The 18,966-nt window shown below is 42.2% G+C and overlaps 1 protein-coding gene across 5 annotated transcripts in view; it reads left to right on the forward strand.

The window, feature by feature from the left end:
• Positions 1-854: 854 nt before the first annotated feature.
• The window catches only part of LOC147123235 (glucosamine-6-phosphate deaminase 2), a 45,854-nt gene continuing 27,742 nt past the window's right edge, over positions 855-18,966 (forward strand). The window contains exons 1-5 of one of the 5 annotated variants that reach the window (XM_085969553.1): positions 855-956; positions 4,521-4,665; positions 9,316-9,417; positions 10,794-10,976; positions 13,881-14,065. In XM_085969553.1, the coding sequence (XP_085825679.1) occupies positions 4,542-4,665; positions 9,316-9,417; positions 10,794-10,976; positions 13,881-14,065 (594 nt within the window). In that variant the 5' untranslated portion in view covers positions 855-956; positions 4,521-4,541. Of the gene's footprint in view, positions 957-979; positions 1,045-1,082; positions 1,293-2,356; positions 4,666-9,315; positions 9,418-10,793; positions 10,977-13,880; positions 14,066-18,966 lie in introns of those variants that run through there. The other 4 variants (XM_085969563.1, XM_085969581.1, XM_085969589.1 and 1 more) reach the window with 4 other exon arrangements.

Genomic DNA, 18,966 nt, shown 5'->3' on the forward strand with positions numbered 1-18,966 from the left:
CAGACCGCTGTAAGGGAACATTGCTCCCCACCCCACCTGAAACCATGTGATTTCCTGGGATAGGTGAAAAACTAGATAAAAACCCAGGGCAACTTTGGGGGAAAAATCTAGGAAATTCCTCTCCGATCCATCCAGATAATTGAAAGTAGTCCCGGAGATCACTCTGGCCCTGATTTCCCTGCAGTACCTACCTTCTGTAAGAGGTGATGTCCGCCCTAGCCAGAAACAGGGCCAGCTCTCGCTGGAAGGAATTCAGCGAGTCAGCATCCCCCGCACGAGATGGCATCCTGTGCCGAGGTCCACTATTCTCTGGGAAAAGAACCACATCCTGACATCTAACCTAGATCTGGCCTTACACAACTTAAAATTATGACCCCTGCTCCTTCCTAACCTATTTCATTGGAACAAACTGTCAACTGGAACACAATCTATTCCCTTCATCATCTTATAAACCTCAATCAGATCACCCCAAGCCTCCACTTCTCTTCCAACTTTTAACCTATCTTGATAACGACAAAAAAATCCAGAGGCAACATGCGGAAAAACTTTTTTACGCAACGAGTGGTTAGGATTTGGAATGCACTGCCTGATAGGGTGATGGATACAGATTCAATAGTAGCCTTCAAAAGGGAATTGGATAAATATTTGCAGAAACAATTGCAGGGCTGTGGGGAAAGGGCGGGGAGGAGCTGAAATGCTCTTGCAGAAAGCTGGCATCGGCTCGACGGGGCGAATGGCCTCCTTCTATGCTGTAACCATTCTATGAATGAATGCAAATGTTGTTGACAATGACATTAGACGAACCGAGGCAACCTCTGCATTCAAACTCCTCGCCGGGCTGTGCCCGGAAGTGACGTCAGCCGCACTGTGCGGTTGGGGATTGGCGGTCACGTGGCTGGCGCCGTGACCCGTGTCTCGTGACCTGTTGGAGCGGCGGAGCTGGAGCTGGAGCTGGAGTGAGTAAGGGAGGGGCTGTGGTGCGTTTATCGGTCTGAGGCCGCGCAGCGGGACCTGAGCCTCCGGCCATTGGGTGCTGCCCCGCCGGTGAGGCGTTTGCAGCCTGTTCCGATGGTCCAGCTGGATGGAGCTTGCGCTGGTCCAAGAATGTTTCCTGGACTCCGGCCCTGCAAGTGCATCAAATAGGCTGGCAGCCGTTGCTGTTGGTGGGATCTTGTTTTGTATAAAATGCCAACAAGATTGCACTTCAAAAGCAACTAGTTGTGTAAAACTCCTTCCGTGACATGATGGGTCACTTCCTTTACGCTGTGGCGCCATTCATTTTTAAGATCAAGGTGTTCAATGATTTCTTGCTGATACTAAAGTACAGGTCAGGGCCGAAGCCATGACCTCACCACCTGTCCAATTTCGGATTTGGCCAAAGATCCCAATTATTGGTTGAAGCTTGTGTTGTGACCTACAGATGGTGGTGACTGTTTCTGTGTACTTCTTGAGTGTTGTATCATCCCCAGGGGTTATTAGGCTATGGAACCTGAAATTTGGTAAAGAGCGGAAGTTCTGCCCATCTAAAATCCCTGGGGTATTTGTATATTGCTCTCACTTCTAATAGTGCCATGGGGTGCTTGCTTCCACTGGGAGGAGGAATTTAGCAACAATGCCTAACTCCTGTGTGAGTGGACCAGCATTGTGGGAATCAAGAGAACAATAAAGTGGAAAATGGTACCACTTTCTCTAGAGGCTAGTTTCCTGAAAGCAATTGATTGCTCTGATCAATTGCATTCAGGAAATTGGTCTTTTAAAGTTATTATTCCCTCTCCCAAACCATTAACAATGCTGGATATCGAATGGATAGGTGTCCTTTGTGCCCACTGTTACTAGGGCACAAATAGAGGAAAGTATATAATTTGATGTATTTTTCTCATTTGCATGGTGTCATGCCTGTCCCTTTGTGGGTAGGGGATGTTTATGCACCTGCCCCCAATTTCACAGGATTTTCAGATGGATAGATAGAGGGAGTTACTTGGTGTAACTGGATCCCCTCCCTAATTGCTCTTCCACCTCATTGTGCAATTTGCTTGCCCCCAATATGGTGCAATTTCAGGGCTCTGATCTTCCTAATGTTGTGCCCCATTTGGTTTGGACTTGGCAAAAGGTGATGATTTATAGTTGGATCAATGAGCCACCCTTGGGTGAAGCAAGGGTTCGAGATACCATAGAGCTTTGTGTGTGTGCAAGAAACCTCTTAAAATTAGCTTTCATAATTAGTGCCAATACAGATCGATCCTCCTGGTGTATGTAAACTTCATCTTATTCCAGGAAATAATGTAACATTTACATTTTTTTTTCTTACTGGATTTAGTGTTGGACTGTACACGGTAAGATGTTTTAAAATGAAAAATTTAGCAGAACATTCTGCTGAACTTCTGTTTTTGTATTGATGTTTTTTCTTCATTGCATTGCTTCTAGCCAATTAGGAATGTCACCTCTGACTTCAAAAGACATGAGCAGCTGCCTAGAATGTGCACTTCAGTCAATAAATATTTTACTCCCATGGCATCTCATCTTGTATTTTGGGGCACTCTCTAAATAATTTGTCAAAGGCAATCCCACTTCCTCCCTGTATGTGATCTTGGGTATATTACTGCAGGAGATGTTAATGAAGGAGTCCCTATAGGGATAGGGCAAAATTGACTCTTGGCTGTGTGTGTGAGCCAGTCCTGACTTTTAATGCCTGATCAGCATTTAGGCTGGTTCCCATGGAGCCTCTCTTACTGATGCACCCAAAGATGACGAGTACCATGGTGTAACAGAGATCGGAGATGTCTAGAGCAGATAAACCATATTAGTAAAGTCCCATTAGTTAAGGAGGTCTTGAAATTATTTAATATCCTATGAGTGCTTGTATTGAAACTTCCTTCCCCATGCTGTTCTTTAAACGTCAATTTTTAAATTCCAGCCTAATAGAATCAGACTCGATTCAAATTACAAGTGCATGTTGATAACATCTGCTGCAGATTGAAGTGAGGGATGTGTGTGGAGAATCCACCACGATTTGTCAGTGTAAATAAGACAGCTGTACTGTAAGTGAGAACTTGAAAGTCAGATTCTAAGCGCAGTTATTGTGTAGAACTCCTAGCATGGTCGTGGACACACCAGTAATGCTCCACACTCAGTACCATTATTCCCTGGTCTCAATTAATACCTGTTTACCGTTTGGTAAGTGTACATGCTTATTTTTTTTTTAATTAGTGAACTTTTGTGCTCATGTTGGTGAGCAATGTTAGAGCGGGACAATTAAATTCTTTCCTATTTCAGGCACCCAGTATCAGCATCAAGCACTCCCAGATCAGAGATTGCACAGAGTAAAGTCCATGACCTGTCACTGTGCCTTAGTCCAGCCCCCGCAAAGTACCGCCTCTTGTACAAATGTGAGATATCTATTGCTGTACAAAAGTCATCCTTGTGGCTAAAGCGAGACTGCCAATTTAATACCAAATTAAGTGCAGGTTCTTTTTTGCCACACCCACGATGAACTGGGTTCACACTACCCAGATTAATTTCACATAGGAACTTGGCTAGCAGAGGCACCTTTGTTCATTCTGACCTGGATTTGAAGCCAAATTGAAGAGGTGAAAGAACATTGTCATTTTATTTGTGCTCATTAAAATGAGGGCTGCCAGTAATGGGGCATGCAGTAAGAGAAACCATTTCATTTTTGGCATCCAGTTTGAGTATCACATGAGTTAAAAGTAATTTTAAATCTGCTTCAATTTTTATGACTTAACCCCAATCTCAGAATAGCCACCCCCTATTACATTGCATTTTTTTCAATTTCCCAGACCTGCCATCCTTATGGTTACTATGAAATTACCATCTTTTTCTTTTGAATTGTTTGCATCTATTTTCACATGGGTTGAAATTGGTCAGATACATTTCAGTTAGGATCCTTGGGTTGAAATTCTCATTTTTTCAGCCATCATTTTGGACTGATTTCAAACCCAGATGACAGGATATTGTGCTGAAACAGCTCTGCCACCCAGTCGTCTCATAATTGATTGTATAAAGCAGTTGACATTAAGGCGCACCATATCCTAGCTCATTGCTGGTTTCAAAAACTATCCTATTTGTACGAATGTGTTCATTTTTGCCCGATTGTGTACTGTAGTCCCTTGACTTTCCCCTCGGTGGTCCTATCAAACAATGCCATTCCTCATTAAAATTTCTGCATTTATACGGTATGTTATTGGAAAGGTGATTAACAGATAGAAATTAGCTCCAGAATGTTACCAAAACCTCAATCATGTAGAAAATTGATTGTGTAAATTCTTCTACAGCAATATGACATGCACACAGCTGAGGCGACAGAGTAGTAAAATATAAATCCCATTTTCTGCTACAGGTTAATTCCAATGCAGTAATCAGATTTTATTTGTATCCAAGTTGCTAGTTTTTTGTACCCAAGGTCATTATTGTATATCATTATAAACACTTGAAATGTAATCTTAATTGTTGAATGGTTAGCTTTCATATTGACCTAAGAGTGACCTAATCTTTCCCTGTAGCCATAAGCATTTCCCATCACAATGAGGTTGGTTATTCTTGACGACTATGACAAGGCCAGTGAATGGGCAGCCAGCTACATTTGCAATTCCATTGTTCAATTCAAGCCCGGCCCAGGTCGATATTTTACTTTGGGGTTGCCGACAGGTATGTATTTCTATTGCAAGTGGATGTGAGTATTGCCCTATTCAACTGTTATTTAAATATTTTAATAGTAGGATTTAAATTGCATAACTTTTTTTACGATGTATTAATTGTAATTTAAAGCAAGATATTTTGTGGTGGATAAATATAACTAATTCTATGTGAAATATACATCTCTTTAAATACTGTGAACCTTCGAGCCAAGGGAGGTGACGCTGTGACTGACCAGAGGGACTGCAGTAGTCTCTTCTGGCCCTGTGGATTCCAATGAATTTTGACATGTAAATGTCATCTCGTCAAACATCGGTCATATCTTGTCCCACATCAAGCCCTGCTCACCCATCACCCGTTTCTTCATTGACCTACATTGGTTCCTGGTCCCTCAATGACTCCGGTTTCAAATTCTCATTCTTGTGTTTAAATCCCTTCATGGCCTCAACCCTCCCTATCTCTGTAATCTCCTCCAACTCTATAATTCTTCTCCTGCTAAAACTTCAGTTCCTCTAACTCTAACCTCTTGTGCACCCCCCTTGCCCCACCATTGATGCCTGTGCGTTCAGCCGCTTAGGCTCCCTGCTTTGGAATTCACTCCATAAACCCCTCCGCTCCCTCGAGGTGCTCCTTAAAATTCACCTCTGAACAAGCTTATGGTCACCCTCCTAATAGCTCCTTTGATTCGGTGTCAGTTATGCCTCTGATGTGCCATGGGACATTTTTCTTTGTTAAAAGCGCTATACAAATGCAAGTTGTAATTGTTTTCATAAGGTGTGACCTGTAGGGAATTGAAACTATTCTAAAAAATTTTGCTTTGACAAAACGTGTTTTAAAATTTGAATTTTAATGGATAATGTTTGGAAATGTGTTAATGGATGAAGGCAAACTAGTAGCTCAGTTGTTGTGCATACTCTCATATTAGGCCTGATATTCAGTGAACTTGACATGTAGCCTTGAGATAAAATAGAAACCAATGTTAACCATCTGGTTACATAATGTGAAAATAATTTGTATTGGAATTTACATATCCAGGAAAGTCGTACTATGGCCATTCATAAAACTGAATTAGGACACACAAATACATATTGCTATAAATTCTGTTAGTGATTTTGAGGGAAAGTTTGCTTTGTACACATGGATATCTATATTACTATTAAAGATAGCACCATTATGCAATAAGAATGTTCATGTAGGGTAACTAAGGTCACACTGGCAAAAGGAATTCCCTGCTATGTTGTGAGATTGTCCCAGACTGTTCTTGGTGGCCCATCACCCTCAATGCAGTCTGAGGCGATGCGGTGACTGGTTTATGAAACTTGCTGTACGCCCACTTCCACACTTTCGATGATTCACATATCCATGAACCCGAAGGCAATTAAGGCATTAAGATCTGAGCTAAGCACATTTTTCTTCCGTAATGCATCCTGTTGGTTTATGTCTCTGGCTGTACCTGTGAGTGGCTAAAATTTTTGAGGTGGTGTAGAATGTAGAAGGATTGAGAAATTGTTCCAAGAAGTAGATGTGGTTTCATACAATCCAACTTTGTAGTTGATTATGTTCAAACAAACCTCACCCACAACAGTTGCGTATTCTTAACAAAATGACAAGTGAGACTGGCTAAGGTTGAAGAAATCACATAGAATTTGGTGGTTGATGTACTCTGGTTGACTTTGTCTGAACATTGATTAGTTAATTATTTTGATCATCTATAAAATCTTGCATTGGCATAAAATCTTTGTATGGTTAACTGTTTCTCTGTGCTTGGAGAAATTAAACTGTACATCAGTCAGCTTAGAAGTATAGGTGATGGTAGTTAAACCCTTACAATTTTCCCTAGATAACAGAATAGGCATAAGTTAATGATTGCTCTGACTTGCAACAGGCAGAGCAGTTGGAGTTGCTGAAGATTCCTCCAATTATGGAGCAAACGGTATGCAAATTCATAGACTTTGTAGCACAGAAGGAGGCTATTTGGCCCATCATGCCTGTGCCGGCTCTTTGAACGAGCTATCCAATTAGTCCCGCTCCCCTACTCTTGCCCCATTGCCCTGCCTTTCCCCTTCCAAGTATTTATCCAATTTCCTTTTGAAAGTTACTATTTAATTTGCTTCCACCACCTTTTCAGGCAGTGCATTCCAGATCATCATAACTTGCTGCATTTAAAAAAAAAAAATTACCTTAAATGTGTGTCCTCTGGTTACTGACCCTTCTGCCAGTGGAAACAGTTTCTCCTTATTTACTCTTCAAAACCCTTCATAATTTTGAACGCCTCTACTAAATCTCTTCTTAACCATCTCTGCACTAAGGAGAACAATCCCAGTTTCTCTAGCCTCTCTATGTAACTGAAGTCCCGAATCCCTGGTACCATTCTAGTAAATCTCCTCTGCACCCTCTCCAAAGCCTTGACATCCTCCTAAAGTGTAGTGCTCAGAATTGGGCACAATTATTAGTTATTACTTTTAATGATCCTGACTCCGCACTGTTCAGCTAAGAGATTGGGCCAGAATTTGCTATCAAAATAACAGCAAGGGTGTTATTTATGGGTAAATGGTATAGTAACATCAGACAAAGAGCAGATGCGCGATTAAATGTGAATATCCAAAATTTGCTTTCTCAGTTGGCCGCTCTGCTGTTAACTTCACAAACGGAATCTCGCTCTTGGCCTCCCCATTTGGTTTAGGAACTTGCTCATTAATTGCCCATTAAATGCGTCACAAAGTTAAGTCTTTAAGTCATTATAAGTGTAAGTACCCTTTTAACGATGTGATAAGTGTTGATGACTGCCAACCAACCTCTGGCATTGAAAATTAACTATTAAAAGTCTGGAGTCTCATTAAGGTTTTGAATTTTTCGGGGAGATTTTTAAAATGCCAAATTTAAATGTGTTTTTGTTTTCCTTCCGGTCTCTCTCAATCCAATCCTTTTCCTTCTCTTTATTTCTCTTTCTGTATCTGATTTGATAATTGAATTCACCCCCTTTTTAATTCATGCTTTTTCTCATTCCTTCCTGTGATTATTTCCCAATCCTTAAATCTTGCTGGTTAAGGAGATTCCCTGTAGGTTGCTTTGCTTACTCAGGTCCCAGATGCCAAAACTTCCAGCAATTCTGAGCAAAAATATGGCTGAAATATTTTGAGCTGAAGGGTGCAAGGGCAAGTCTGACTAATAGTAGATGCCGATAGATGCCCTGCTACAGCAAAATCTGGCCTCGTGATTTACCTGTGCTAATTCTGCTCTGCTGTGTTCAGATTTCCTACTCTTCCTGCTGCATCTTGGTTCATGTAATTAATTCTGTCATTGTGCGTTTTGCAACGTTGAGGTTAGTCAGACATTAAAATGAGAAATACAAAAACAACTGTAAATGCTGGAAATCTGAAAGAAAAGCAGGAAATGCTGGTAACAATCTCTTCATTGCTATAAAAGCTTGAACCTTAAATGTTAACTCTTCTCTCCACAGATGACTGACTTCAGTTTTTCCACTATTTTCTGTTACAATCTGGTCTGAATATTACAGCGCTGTTGTACACCGTTTCAAAACTTAAAAAGTACAGAATTAAATTTGTTGGATCCATTGCCTCCCTATTGCCTAAATTGTCATTTTAGTTTGTGTTTTACTGTTTAGCACAGCATTAAACCAACATCAGAGTATGTGGCTAGTGTCAGCACTGCCCAAAGTTGGAGCTAAAATTACTGACACTCTTGAAAATCTGCCAAGTAACTTTGAGCTGGTTATTATGCACACTTTTTAAATATCTCAAATATTCAATAAAACAATTGGCCCCACTTCTATCAAACGCAGATGTAATGGACAACTGCTTACATTAGACAAAATCTTGAACTAAATCAAATGCACAGAGTTCATTATTAAACCTATTGCTTACAACAAATGGTAATGCTACATTATTTGAACAATTAGCATCCATGGTAAGCAATTGATTTGGGATTTGAAGCTTTGTGTTGAGACTGTTTAGGTTCGTGCGGAAATCAGCTTGTGGCCCCTTGCGTAGCTGATCCTGCTGACATGCAACTTGGAGCAACAGACTTCAACTGGAATGGCAGAATCAACTATAGGATGCAGAAACTATCCACTATAGCGTGGCTGTGTACCACATCGATCTGATTCCGGAATTCCAGTTTAAAGTTGGAATGCTGTTTGCCTCTGTTTTGATGTTACCTGCACCTTGCTGCTAAGCTGCCATTTATATTCACAACTGCGAGAGATAGATCAGATGGCTATGGTTGATCAAAGGGCAAAATGCATAAACCAGTCTATTATAAGTTGCTTACATGACACCTGTGCTTGAGCATATTGTATGGCAGCAGTACCCTTGAAGGAAATTCAGGTTTTTCACAATATTCTGCCTCGAGTTAGAGATGAAAGGCTGGTGTACACATTCTTGTTCGTCGCCCACCCCTTTCCAGGTGAATCATGTGATTTGAACTGAATTAATATTTGTCTGTAATATGTGCAACTTGTACTATTCCCTTTTAATTTGCAGTCACATTTGAATACTGCTGCATTCCATGTTGATTCCTGTCTGTTATATGTAAAGCTGCTGTAACAAGCCATGTGGTATAACTATTGCAAAACAATACCAACTTAGTATTCAAACATAAATTGACATTTTATTTCTATTTTATAATTCTATCTTAATTTAGGGAGCACACCTTCTGGGTGTTACAAAAAGCTGATTGAATATTATAAGAGCGGCAATCTCTCTTTTAAATATGTGAAGACTTTTAACATGGATGAGTATGTTGGTAAGTGAGTCACTTGCTGTGAAATTCTGGAGTTAAAAGAATGTGAGAAAGTAACATTTGTCAGCATTTTAGCAGAATAAATGATTGAGTTAGAAACTGACTGCAGCAGAATGAATTTCTACTTGAAGTTTTGAAAGGTATTTGTTTAGGAATTACAATAACAGTTTACATAGGAATAAACAATTGCACTGGAAACGACTATTCCAGAATTCAAAAACATACCATATGGCGCTTGTTACAAATTTAAGGTCTTCATTAGATATTCTCTGGCTTCAACATCACTGGCCTCACCCATCAACGAACCCTGTATCCCTTATGAGTTCACCTTTACTACACAATATCTAAAGTCATACGATAGTGTAATACTGAGACACTCCCCAGTTATGTGAACTAGATCTCATGACTTCGCACGCTCCCACCTGCATTTCTGCTATCTGGAAGGCAGAGTGATGAACATTCTAGTGAATTGAAGCCAATTATAAAAAAATATGTGAACAGAGTAAATCTAGAGTGAATTTTAACCTATTTTGTAATGCTCCTCATAACATAGTGTGATATACTTTGTTATTTTCTATGTGAATTTTCAATCCTGGCATGTTTGGGCATACCAGCTGAAGCTCTTGCAGACAAAAGCAGATCAGTACTCTTTGTTAGCTGTCGTAGAATTTGAATACTACAGATGGCCCAGAATAAGGCAGGGATCATTTGAGAAGACTGAGCCTGAATGTAAAATATGTAATTCTTGCTACTTCATCCCTTCGAAATCCTCAACATTGGAGATACTGAAATTGATTGGCTACAATGAGTCTTTGCCTCCTTTCCCTCCTCCAAATTTTCACAATCTGACTCTTTACTAACCCAGTTTGCTGTTAGAAAATGTTTTTAAAAAATTAAAATTTTGGTTAAATATTTGCTGTGTAAATACTAACTAAACTAAGTGGAAAATATTGAAGAAAAGGTAAGCTGAGTATGTAGTTATTGTGTATTTCATAGTTTGCTTTTCAGTTTCATTTTTTAAAATGTGGCGACTTCTGTGTATCCATTTGTTACAGCACAGACTGCAGTGGAAATGCAAGCATGATGCAGGGCAAGGAAAGTACTTTTGTAACACACTCCTTGGAATCATTTCTTTTTAGCCTTAAAATCAAAAATGGATGTGCCCTATAAAGTAGTGCTTGAAGTATGAGTTTCTCTAAGGGAAATAACTTTCTTTGCTTTTTCTTTTCAATGGTGTGTGTACTTTAGCAGCATCCGAGTAAAAACTATTTGTGAAATTTGTAGTACAGTACACTGGTTTCCTTCAGGAAAAGTGGATGCTTTGCTTTTATAATCTAATTATTTACAACAGTTTATTTTAAATTTTTTTAAATCTTTAGCGCTTCCAAGGGATCATCCAGAAAGTTACCACTCCTATATGTGGAATTCCTTTTTTAAGCACATTGACATAGGGCCGAGCAATGCTCATATTCTTGATGGTAATGCACCAGATCTGCAAGCAGAGTGTGATGCTTTTGAACAGAAGATTGCTGACGCTGGAGGAATTGAACTCTTTGTTGGAGGTACAGTTTGTGTGCATACAAGAAGTTGTATATAGAGAACACCGTAAAAATTGCATTGTATTAAGTAGAGTAAAGCATGGTGCTGAGAGATAATGGAGGAGAGGAGCATCAATATTTGTATTCTGAAACTAAACTGCATAATTTAGATTGTTTCCTTTTGCAAAATTGCTTTCAAGGTTGTTCTAATAGCATTGTTATTTAAAAATTACTGCATTAGAGGAAATGGATATAGTTGACTGGTAGTTTTTTTGTGTTGCTTTTGCACCTGAGCTAATTACTGTAGCTCAGGAAATGGGTCAGCTGTGAATGGAGTGGCTTTAGCCTTTGCTTACCACCTGTACTATAACAGGTTTTCAAGAAAAGTGCATGTTTTGATTTGGGTCTGTAGTTGTACTGTTTGGTGCCTGTGTTGTCCTTAGACCTACTATGTTCAAATGTGGAGACGACAAACTTGTTGGAACCATTGCCAGTGTGATGAACTTTTAGCCCACCATTAACAAAGCTCTGAAATGTGTATATTAAAAAACTTGCATATTTTTGACAGATTTATTTAGATTTACATTGATATAATTCATTTAACAATGTGACTGCATAGGACTGTAGAGGGGATTATGTAGAACAAAATGACTTTCCCTCCATCATAAGGAATTATCAGATAATTAAGCAGTCCATGCCCTCGGGCAGAAATACTTGGACAACATTCAGCCTTGGGGTAATAAGTGGCAAGTAACATTCATGCCACACAAGTGCCAGATAATGACAATCTTCAACAAGGCAGAGTCTAACCACCTCCCTTGAGGTTCAATGGCATTACCATCAACAAATCTCCTACCATCAACATCCTGGGAGGGGGGGGTCACCATTGACCAGGAACTCAACTGGACCAGCCACATAAATGTCGTGGCTACTAGAGCAGGTCAGAGGCTGGGTATTCTGTGGCTCACCTATCCACTCCCCAAGGCCTCTCTCCACCTACAAGGCACATATCAGGAGTGTGATAGTTCTCTCCACTTCCTTGGATGGGTGCAGCTGCAACAACACAGAAGCTTGACACCATCCAGGACAAAGCTGTCCACTTGATTGTCACTTCATCCACTAGCCTGAATATCTACCCTCCCCCACTAGCATACCTTGGCTGAAGTGTGCACTATCTATGGGATGCACTGCAGCAACTTGCAAAAGCTTCTTCAGCAGCACCTCCTAAGCCTGCGACCTCCATTACCTAGAAGGGCATGGGCAGCAGGTGCCTGGAAACACCATCATTTCCAAGTCCCCCTCTAAGTCGCACACCATTCTAACTTGGACATATATGACCGTTCCTTCATTGTCACTGGCTCATAATCCTGACACTCTATCCTACAAAATTGTAGGAGCACCTTCACCACATGGACTGCAGCAATTCAATAAGGCAGCTCACTACCAACTTCACGAGGGTAGCTAGGGATGGGCAATAAATGTCAGCCTTGCCATATCCTGAAAATGAATTTTTAAAAACAATGGAAAGGATGACAGTTACTTATACTCTCCCTGTTGCCTCTTAAAGAAAGACTTGTGCTTATATAGTGTCTTTCACAACTTCAGGACATCCCAAAGCACTTTACAGCCAATGAAGTACTTTTGGAGTGTTGTTAATGTTGTAATGTAGAAAACGTGGCAGCCAATTTGTGCACATTAAGGTCCCACAAACAGCAGTGTGATGATCAGATACTCTACTGTAGTGATGTGAGTAAAGGGATAAATATTGTCCAGGACACAAGGGGGAACTCCCTATTCTTCAAAATAGTGCCATGGGATCTTTTATGTCTACCTAAGAGGGCAGACAGAGCCTCGGTTTAACGTCTCATCCGAAAGACAGCAACTTCAACAGTGCCACACTCACTCAGTACTGTACTGGAGTTTCAGCCTGGATCATGGGTTCAGGTCTCTAGAGTGGGAATTGAACCCACAACCTTCTGACTCCGAGGCAAGAGTGCTACCCACTGAGCCACAGCTAACACTAACTTGATAATGAGTTAATAAAGTTTTTAGATTTGAGTTATTTGGTATTGTGTGATGACACCAAATCAGTGCTGACAAGCTATCTGTCCTAGCTAAATATCCTATAATTTTGGGTCAATATTGTTTAAAAATATGATTTTACTAGAACATTTAAGAATCATACCTAATGCTGAAAAGCACTTATCGTACACTGCTTTATTGTAAAACTGCTTTATTGTAAAACTTGTAATATATTTCTGCATTATTGGAATGAGAGAAATATTGAATGTGATCATTGTAGTGCAGTACATGAATGTGTTCAAAGATGATACATTTTGTGCCATTTTAAAATTGATTTACTAATCACAAGTATTTGAACTTGTCAGAACATGTTTAGAAGCATTTCTAACCAAGCATAACATTTTTTATGTTGTACAGGTTGAACGTCCTGAATCCGGCAACCTCGGGACCGAGGCCAAGCCGGTTTTTCCGGACTTCGGAACGTGTTTCTGATGTCTGGAAATATTGTAACCTGGGCTCAGGCATTTCTGGACTTCGGACATCAGAAACACATTCCAAGTCCGGAAATGCCTGGGCCGCTCCTGTAGCGCTGACTCCGCCCTGCCCCTTCTGTTAAAGGGGAGGGATGCTGCGAGCTCTGCAGAGCATCCAATGGCCCACACTAGGCCACCAGGGCGGCATGGTGCCGTGGCCGCGGTTTGACAGGGTGTCCGGATTCCAGAAGACCCTGTCACCAATCGTCCCAGATTCCAGAACTCGGGATTTTAGACGCTCAACCTGTATTTGATACCTTGATTTCTTTCACTATCAGTGTATACTTTAATCCTCACCTGAGTACATAATATTGCATTGTTTTTATAACTCACTTTATTACTTGTATATAAGTTATTTACATTTTCCTACTAGGTATTGGACCTGATGGACACATTGCTTTCAATGAACCTGGATCAAGTCTGGTGTCAAGAACAAGGGTGAAAACGTTAGCCAAAGAGACTATTCTGGCCAATGCCAGATTTTTTGATTACGATCTATCAAAAGTACCTACCATGGCATTAACTGTGGGTGTTGGAACAGTGATGGATGCTAAAGAGGTAATGTATAGGAATCAATTACCTGAGAGTTATGAGTTAGCATAGTCGTTTGGCATTCCACTGTGTTGCACCACTTTTGGGGATGCACTGAGTGCAGGCCAAGCATTTCAATTTAGTGCCTGGTTTCAGAGGAGGTCTAGTAGTGGGTTTTGCTCTAGGCTAGGAATGGTGCATGACACAAAAAGACCAAAACAAAGGGAAAAGAGAAAACGCTGTTTCTTCCCCCAAAAAAGCACATTTTCAAGAGTTGGGCATTCTTTACGTTGGAATCCTGTAGTAGAAGTATTTGCTTTTCCCCAATTTATAATTTTTATTCCTGGTCTATTGTCCTTTTCCATAACTACCTTTAAATCTAACAGAATTATGGTCACTAGCACCAAAATGCTCCCCCACTGATGCACCTTCTACCTGCCCAGCTTCATTCTTTAAAACTAAGTCCAGAACCGCCCCTCTCTTGTTGGGCTTGAAACATACTGGCTAAAAAAGTTCTCCTGAATGCATTTTAGGAATTCTGCACCTTCTATACCCTTCACACTAATTTTATCCCAGTTAATATTGGGTTAGTTGAAATCCCCTACTATTACTGCCCTATAGCTTTTGCACTTCAGAAATTTGTCTACATATTTGTTCTTCTATCTCCCTCTCACTGTTTGGGGGTCTGTAGTACACTCCCAGCAGTGTGATCACCCCTTTTTTTGTTTTTCAATTCGACCCATATGGCCTCGTTTGATGATCCCTTCAACATATCATCCCTCCTCACAGCCGTAATAGTTTATTTAATCAATACCGCGACCCCCCTCCCTTTTTACCTCCCTCTCTATCCCGTCTGAAAATCCTGTAAACCAGGAATGTTGAGCTGCCATACTTGCCCCTCTTTCAGCCACATCTCTAATAGCTATAATATCATAGTCCCAAGTATCTACCTGTGCCCTCAGCTCATCTGCCTTGTTCGCTATACTCCTTGCATTGAAGTATATACCATTTAGTACAGACAAACCTCCTTGTTGACTACTATCTAGCCCTTGATTCCTCTGTCCTTCCAATTTACTTTCTACATTTTTGTTTTCCAATTCGTTTTTCTTCCCTCCCTATTGACTCTACTTTGGTTCCCATCCCCCCACCAAGCTAGTTTAATCCCTCCCCAACAGCACTAGCAAACCCTCCCGCAAGGATATTGGTCCCGTTTCCGTTGAAGTGCAACCCGCCTGGCTTGTAGAGGTCTCCGCTCCCCCAGAAACGGTTCCAATTCCTCAGGAATCTAAAGCCCTCCCTCCTACACCATCTCCAGCCACGCATTCATCTGCTCTATCTTCCTATTTCTGAACTCACTAGCACATGGCACTGGTAGTAATCTGGAGATTACTACCTTTGAGGTCCTGCTTTTTAACCTCTTTTCCTAGCTCCCTAAATTCTGCCTGCAGGACCTCATCCCTCTTCCTACCTATGTCATTGGTACTGATATGGACCACGACCTCTGGCTGTTCACCCTCCCCCCTCAGAATGCCCTGCAGCCGTTCAGACATCCTTGACCCTGGAACCAGGGAGGCAACATATCATCCTGGAGTCACATCTGCAGCCACAGAAACACATGTCTGCTCCCCTAACTATTGAATCTCCTATCATTATTGCTCTCCCTCTCCTCTTTCCCCTCCCACCCCCCCGGCCTGTGCAGCTGAGCCTTCCATGGTGCTGTGAACTTGGCTCTGGCTGCACTCCCCAGAGGAACCATCGCCCTCACCAGTACTCAGCACCGAATACTGGTTGGTGAGCAAGATGGGCTCAGGGGACTCCTGCACTAGCTGACTGGTCCTCTTCTGTCTGACGGTCACCCATTCCCTCTCTGCCTGCACACTCTTAAGCAGCGGGGTGACCACCTCCCGAAACGTGCTATCCACGTAGCTCTCAGCCTCGCGGATGCGCAGCAGTGACTGCAACCGCCGCTCAAGCTCTGTAACCCGGTGCTTGAGCTGCTGTAGCTGGTGACACTTCCCGCACATGTGGTCGTCCAGACCACGGGAGGGGTCCAGGACTTCCCACATGGCACAAGATGTGCATTCCACGGGTGTGAGCTGCCCTACCATACCGCTAATTAACCTCTAATTTATTAACCTAGCTGGAATAAACTTAAAAACTTTGAGAGCCAAGTAAAAACACTTACCAGATACTCACCAATCAGCTCCCTCCCCTTGTGCCAACGTCACTTTTGACTTCTGATAGCACCGGCAGAATTTTCAAAGAGTGACAAGTTGGTGCCGCCTCCTAGATCCGCTCTGCCACCGCTGCTGCTGCGGGGCCTACCTGCACCTCAGGCTCTCTTTATACCGCCGCTGCTCTTCCCAGGTCCGCTCTGCCACTGCTGCTGTTCTATTTATCTTCTCCGGTACAACAATAATCACATGAAAACTCTCTTCACCCCCCCTCCCTCTCACCCCAACACACACACACACACACACACACACACACACTATAAGAACATAAGAATTAGGAGCAGGAGCAACCATACAGCCCTTCGAGCCTGCTTGTCATTCAATAAGATCATGGCTGATCGTCGACCTCAACTCCACTTTCCCGCCTGATTCCCCATATCCTTTGATTCCCCTAGAGTCCAAAAATCAATCTATCCCAGCCTTCAATATACTCAATGACTCAGCAGCCACAGCCCTTTGAGGTAGAGAATTCCAAAGATTCACAATCCTGAGTGAAGAAATTCTTCCTCATCTCAGTCTAAAAAGGCTGGCCCCTTATCCTGAGACTACGCCCCCTAGCTCTAGACTCTCCAGCCAAGGGCAATAACTTCTTGCCATCTACCCGGTCAATCCCCCTCAGAATCTTATGTTTCAATGAGATCACCTCTCATTCTTCTAAATTTAAGAGTATAGGCCCAATCTACTCATCTCTCCTCATAGGACAACCCTCTCATCCCAGGGATCAATCTATAATTCAGTCTAGTGTCTAATTTAAAATCCGACAGCCCAGCAGGGTAGATATAGGGAGAACTGATTTTAAAATCGGCAGGAACCAGAACTAAAGTCAGTTGGGCAAGAGAGGGTCATGGATTTTTTTTTTTTTTAATTATGGGATTTTAGCAAGATCATCTTGGACTTCATTCAGTTTAAGTATATATGGTATCTTCGCATCAGATTAGGTATAGATGGGTGTAGGTAGTTATTTATGTTGCATTTATATTGCTATCAATGAGTAAAGATCCCCAGCATTGACGTGAACCAGCCATCCCACAAAGAAAAATCTGCTTCTCTTCACTTTTATGCAAAGCAGCAGTTACCAGGAAGAATTACATGGCCATCAGGTTATTTTTAGATTTGTAATCCAAGACACTTTATCAAAAGTCTGTGGTATTTTGACCAATATTTAAATCTTTCTTGGTTTTTGAACCCTTGAGCCATCTGGCTATCCTCTTGTGTAGCTCAGAGCTATCTGCTGTTTTAAATAATGGTTTATCAACCTGGAGCACTGACAGATGACAGTTCTTGGCGATTATTTGTATCATTCATGGTAGCATTGTGGTTATGTTACTGGACTAGTACTCCAGAGGCCTGGTCTAATGATCCAGAGACGTGAGTTCAAATCCCACCACGGCAGCTGGGGAATTTAAATTCAGTTAATTAAATAAATCGAATAAAAAGCTAGCATCAGTAATGGTGACCGTGACCACTACCAGATTGTTATTCTTTAGGGAAGGAAATGTGCTGTCCTTACCTGGTCTGGCCTATGTGACCGCAGACCCACAGCAATGTGGTTGACACTTAACTGCCCTCTGAAATGGCCTAGCCGCTACTAGTACCAGACCACTAATGTACCAAACCACTACAAAAAGCGGTTTGGTACCACTACAAAAAGCGATTTATAAAACCGGACTGACCCGGCATCGACCTAGGCACTGGCTTTGGACACGACAATGGCACACCCAGCCCAGTTGACCCTGCAAAGTCATCCTTGCTAACATCTGGGACTTGTGCCAAAATTGGGAGAGCTGTCCCACAGATGAGTCAAGCAACAGCCTGACATAGTTATGCTTTCAGAATCATACCATTCAGCCTCCTCCATCACCTTCCCTGGGTATGTCCTGTCCCACTGGCAGGACAGACCCACCAGAGGTGGAGGCACTGTGGTATACAGTCGGAAGGGAGTGGCCCTGGAAGTACTTCACATTGACTCCGTACCCCATGAAGTCTCATGGCTTCAGGTCAAGCATGGTCAAGGAAACCTCCTGCTGAGCACCGAGGGTAGCAAGGGCACAGAATGTACTCTGGATGGGGGACTTCAGTGTCCATCACCAAGACATAGCTGCCAGACTGGGCTTGCAGCAGGTGGTGAGAGAACCAACACGAGGGGAAAAACCTACTTGATCTTGTCCTCATAATCTACCTGTCGCAGACGCATCTGTCCATAATAGTATTGGTAGCAGTGACCACCGCACAGTCCTTGTGGAGACAAAGCCTCGTCTTCACACTGAGGACACCTTCCATCGTGTTGTGTGGCACTACCACTGTGCTTTTTTTTAATACTTGTTCATGGGATGTGGGCGTCGCTGGCAAGGCCAGCATTTATTGCCCTAATTGCCCTTGAGAAAGTGGTGGTGAACCACTTCATTCCGTGCGGTGAAGGTACTCCCACAGTGCTGTTGGGGAATTCCAGGATTTGGACCCAGTGACGATGAAGGAACGGCGATATACTTTTAAGTCAGGATGGTGTGCGACTTGGAAGTGGTGGTGTTCCCATGCGCCTGCTACCCTTGTCCTTCTAGGTGGTAGAGGTCGCGGGTTTGGGAGGTGCTGCCAAAGAAGCCTTGACGCGTTGCTGCAGTGCATCTTGTAGATGGTACATACTGCAGCCACGGTACGCCGGTGGTGGAGGGAGTGAATGTTCATAGTCATAACCAC

Source organism: Somniosus microcephalus, chromosome 2 (genome assembly GCF_052327205.1).
Source record: "Somniosus microcephalus isolate GS21.2 chromosome 2, FLI_Smic_1.0, whole genome shotgun sequence".
NCBI classification, from domain to species: domain Eukaryota; kingdom Metazoa; phylum Chordata; class Chondrichthyes; order Squaliformes; family Somniosidae; genus Somniosus; species Somniosus microcephalus.